This window comes from Peromyscus eremicus, chromosome 6 (genome assembly GCF_949786415.1).
Source record: "Peromyscus eremicus chromosome 6, PerEre_H2_v1, whole genome shotgun sequence".
Lineage (NCBI taxonomy): Eukaryota > Metazoa > Chordata > Mammalia > Rodentia > Cricetidae > Peromyscus > Peromyscus eremicus.
Genome location: NC_081421.1, coordinates 48,225,188 through 48,230,349, shown reverse-complemented (window position 1 = coordinate 48,230,349; position 5,162 = coordinate 48,225,188). Strand labels below are relative to the sequence as shown.

Sequence of the window (5,162 nt, the reverse complement as noted above, 5' to 3'; positions counted from 1 at the left end):
ATGCCAAGGCCGAGTCAGGGTTCCAATTCTGTTGTTTTTATAAGAGGAAGTCAGTGCAAGCTACTTTTGTTCATGTCACATAACACTGAACAGGGCTTCGTTCAGGAAAATGTCACTGTATGTTGCAATATGTCAGTCTCTTAAATTGAAAATACAGGGAACACCTTAAACATTAAACATGTTGTTGCCTCATTTGGAATACCAGTTCAATACCTGCTGAGGTTTTCAAACCACCCTTGTTTTTAAGAAGTAACCCAGTTATAGGAGTCCACTAGAGTAGTACAAAAGCTAAAAATCTGCATCTTTATTTCTGTTGCAGTTTTACAATCAACCAGGAATGATGAAGCCGTCCATAGCTGAGATGCTTCACAGAGGGAGGATGCTGTGGATAATTCTTCTAAGCACAATCGCTCTAGGATGGACTACCCCAATCCCCCTGATTGAGGACTCAGAGGAAATAGATGAGCCCTGTTTTGATCCATGCTACTGCGAAGTTAAAGAAAGCCTTTTCCACATACATTGTGACAGCAAAGGATTTACAAACATTAGTCAGATTACTGAGTTCTGGTCAAGACCTTTTAAACTGTATCTTCAGAGGAATTCAATGAGAAAATTGTACACCAATAGTTTTCTTCATTTAAATAATGCTGTGTCCATTAACCTTGGGAACAATGCATTACAGGACATTCAAACTGGCGCTTTCAATGGTCTTAAGATCTTAAAGAGACTATATCTCCATGAGAACAAACTAGATGTCTTCAGAAATGACACCTTCCTTGGCTTAGAAAGTCTGGAATACCTGCAGGCAGATTACAATGTCATTAAACGTATAGAGAGTGGGGCATTTCGGAACCTAAGTAAATTGAGGGTTCTAATCTTAAATGATAATCTCATTCCTGTACTTCCAACCAATTTATTTAAGGCTGTTTCTTTAACCCATCTGGACCTCCGTGGAAACAGGTTAAAGGTTCTCTTCTACCGTGGAATGCTAGATCACATTGGCAGAAGCCTGATGGAGCTCCAGCTGGAAGAGAACCCTTGGAACTGCACCTGTGAGATTGTGCAGCTGAAGAGTTGGCTGGAGCGAATTCCTTACACAGCCCTGGTGGGGGACATCACCTGTGAGACACCTTTCCATTTCCATGGGAAGGATCTTCGTGAAATCAAGAAAACAGAACTCTGTCCATTGTTATCTGATTCTGAGGTGGAGGCCAGTTTGGGGATTCCCCACTTACCATCAAGCAAGGAGAATGCCTGGCCAACTAAACCTTCCTCTATGTTGTCCTCTGTCCATTTTACAGCTTCTTCTGTTGAATATAAGTCCTCCAATAAGCAGCCAAAGCCCACCAAACAGCCCCGAACACCCAGACCACCATCTACATCCCAGGCTCTGTACCCTGGTCCAAATCAACCTCCCATTGCCCCCTATCAGACCAGACCACCTATTCCCATTATATGTCCTACTGGGTGTACATGTAATTTGCATATCAATGACCTTGGCTTGACTGTCAACTGCAAAGAACGAGGATTTAACAACATCTCTGAACTCCTCCCAAGACCCTTGAATGCTAAGAAGCTCTACCTGAGCAGCAATCTGATTCAGAAGATATACCGCTCTGATTTTTGGAATTTTTCTTCTTTGGATCTCTTGCACCTGGGGAACAATCGCATTTCTTATGTCCAGGATGGAGCTTTCATCAACCTGCCCAACCTGAAGAGTCTCTTTCTCAACGGCAATGACATAGAAAAGCTGACACCAGGTATGTTCCGAGGTTTACAGAGTTTGCACTACTTGTACTTCGAATTCAATGTCATCCGGGAAATCCAACCTGCAGCCTTCAGCCTCATGCCCAACTTGAAGCTGTTATTTCTCAACAATAACTTGCTGAGGACCCTGCCAACTGATGCCTTTGCAGGTACATCCCTGGCTCGGCTCAACTTGAGGAAGAACTACTTCCTCTACCTGCCAGTAGCTGGCGTCCTTGAACATTTGAATGCCATCGTGCAGATAGATCTCAATGAGAATCCTTGGGACTGCACTTGTGACCTGGTCCCCTTTAAACAGTGGATCGAAACCATCAGCTCAGTCAGCGTGGTAGGTGATGTACTCTGTAGGACCCCCGAGAATCTCACCCACCGTGATGTACGCACTATTGAGCTGGAAGTTTTATGCCCAGAGATGCTGCATGTTGCACCACCTGGACCATCGCCACCGCAGCCTGGAGATTATGACCCCAACGGAGGACCAACAAGTGCATCACCATATGAGTTCTCTCCTCCCGGGGGCCCTGTGCCACTTTCTGTGTTGATTCTCAGCCTGCTGGTTCTGTTCTTCTCAGCTGTCTTTGTTGCAGCAGGCCTCTTTGCCTATGTGCTCCGTCGGCGGAGGAAGAAGCTGCCCTTTAGAAGCAAGCGGCAAGAAGGTGTGGACCTTACAGGAATCCAGATGCAATGTCACCGTCTGTTTGAAGATAGTGGGGGCAGTGGTGGTGGGAGTGGAGGTGGAGGTCGACCAACTCTGTCCTCTCCAGAGAAAGCCCCTCCCGTGGGTCACGTGTATGAGTACATCCCGCACCCAGTTACCCAGATGTGTAACAACCCCATCTACAAGCCTCGAGAGGAGGAAGAAGTGGCCGCCTCAGCAGCCCAGGAACCAGGAGCTGCAGAACGTGGATGTCCTGGGACACAGCCACCAGGAATGGGTGAGGTGCTCTTAGGAAGTGAGCAGTTTGCAGAAACACCCAAGGAGAACCACAGCAACTACCGGACCTTGCTGGAAAAAGAGAAGGAGTGGGCCCTGGCGGTTTCCAACTCCCAACTTAACACCATAGTGACGGTGAACCATCACCACCCTCCCCCTCACCACTCAACAGTTGGTGGGGTTTCAGGGGTAGGTGGAGGGACTGGGGGAGACTTGGCTGGGTTCCGCCACCACGAGAAGAATGGTGGGGTGGTGCTGTTTCCCCCTGGGGGAGGTTGTGGTGGTGGCAGTATGCTGCTAGACCGTGAGAGGCCACAGCCTGCTCCATGCACAGTGGGATTTGTGGACTGTCTCTATGGCACAGTGCCCAAATTAAAGGAACTACATGTCCACCCCCCTGGCATGCAATATCCAGACTTACAGCAGGACGCCAGGCTCAAAGAAACCCTTCTCTTCTCATCTGGAAAGGGCTTCACAGACCACCAAACCCCCAAAAGTGATTACCTCGACTTAAGGGCCAAACTTCAAACTAAGCCGGATTACCTCGAAGTTCTGGAGAAGACAGCATACAGGTTCTAACAGAAAGAAGAGAATAAATTAGTGGCTTTGTTTTGATTTTCAAAAGAAAAGGAAAATAAAAAGAAATATATCCCCGGCTCCCATTATACTTGTCCCAGTAACTCCATCCTCACAGTCCCCCCTTGCCCAGGACAGAACTGAAACGCATGATAACTAGAGAATACAGAAGTGGGCTCTCCCCTCTCAGATGTGACTCTGAGGAAGGGCCGTACTCAGATCATTAATCAATGAAGTGCCTTCGCAGACTTTTGCCAGCAAATGTTATCATTATTTTTTATACTGAAACTGGAGACTTTGACTGTGCCATGTGTGAGGTATATTGGGGATCGTTGTATTGATCCTAACTGAGTAAAATTCAATGTGTCTTTTTATTTTCAGTAACTTTTATTCCCTTTAGTTGCAGTTTTGTTTGAAAGGGAGTGGGGAGGTTGACATTTATGGCTTTCTCTCCTTTTCCCATCATGGCACAGATTCTGTACATGTATTAACAATGCAGTTTGCTGCATGCTTGAAAACTGCAGGATGGGGAGGGAGGGGCGGGTCTTGCTCGAATGTTCTCACACTGTTGTCTCTCACACACATATTCATGTGCATACAGCAAACCTCTACATACGCTTAGGTCCCTCAGTCTGAACTGGGTGCAGTACACACACACACACACACACACACACACACACACACACACACACACCTCCCACACAACTTAATCTGCTTAGTTCGGGTTTGATCCATTTTTTCCTCTCCATAGCTCCATGTGCCCTTCACTCCTAGTGTACAGCCCACAGCATCTCTCCTACCCCCCCTGGGAAAAGTCACATTTGAGGCTGGATCCTACTGCAGTGAAGGCTTGTTGGTTTAAAAGCTGGAGACACACCTAGGGATGAGCACCCTCCTTGTGACATTTCATCCTGATGCCAAGATTTTTTGAGAACATCTGCACTTTCTTATATATATATATATATATGATATTAAAAAATAAAGAAGCAACTGGGTATATATCACTAACAGCTTTGTAGGAAGCACTTTTAATGTTTTCTCTCTCACACACAAAGATTCAAAAGAAATGTGCATATATTTATTCTGTAATTTCAGTGATTATAAATTGTAAAGGTAATGTTTAATCATTGTATAGTGATTATGCGTCTGGTATAGCTTTCCTAATAAAAAGTTTTTGAAAAACATAATACATTATATATAGAAGATACAAAGCTTGAATTTAAACCAGCTGTACCACGCCTTTCGTACTTCCATTTAAAAATATTTATTTTACTTGATATACAGAAAGCAAATTGATTAACAAGTCTGCTGCACTGTGATATTGATAAATCTTACTACACAGTATTCATATCCCATATCAGGATTAAATTGGGGCTTGGATATGCTGATCTATAGTTCAGTTTTTTTTTCCCCCCATGGGTTATACATTTCCAATTCAGTTTCCCAGCGAGGCACTGTTCCATAGGTGGAGTGTGACCAGGAGAAAACAAAGTGACTGGAGTGAGGAAGTGTAGGGTTGTTCTGGGTAAGATCACTGAGCATCTGTGTGTTTCAAAACAGGAGATGACTTGAAGGAACAGAGAAACGAAATAGCTCTCCTTTAAATAAAAAAGGAACACTAAAATTAGATCCATCAGCAGCTTAGGTAGCATCACACTCTCCATGCACATGCACAGTCCCAGAAAAGCTGCGGATAAATGGGACTGTAGAATATCTGCTCATCTGTGAAACTTGTCATTTTTATGTTTGGACGTTTTTTTCCCACTCACTCACAGCAAATGGACCCAGAAATGCTTGGACGAAGACGTCTGATACTGATTAAGTTTTCTTTTTCTGTATGGAATTTTAAAAAAATGTTTCAAAGTTAATTTGAAGATACTTTGAG

At 44.5% G+C, this 5,162-nt stretch overlaps 1 protein-coding gene across 1 annotated transcript; it reads left to right on the top strand.

The window, feature by feature from the left end:
• Positions 1-337: 337 nt before the first annotated feature.
• Slitrk3 (SLIT and NTRK like family member 3) lies at positions 338-3,742 on the top strand. The gene has a single exon (XM_059264732.1). The coding sequence runs from the start codon at positions 338-340 to the stop codon at positions 3,278-3,280; it is 2,943 nt and encodes a 980-aa protein (XP_059120715.1). The 3' UTR covers positions 3,281-3,742.
• Positions 3,743-5,162: the final 1,420 nt, after the last annotated feature.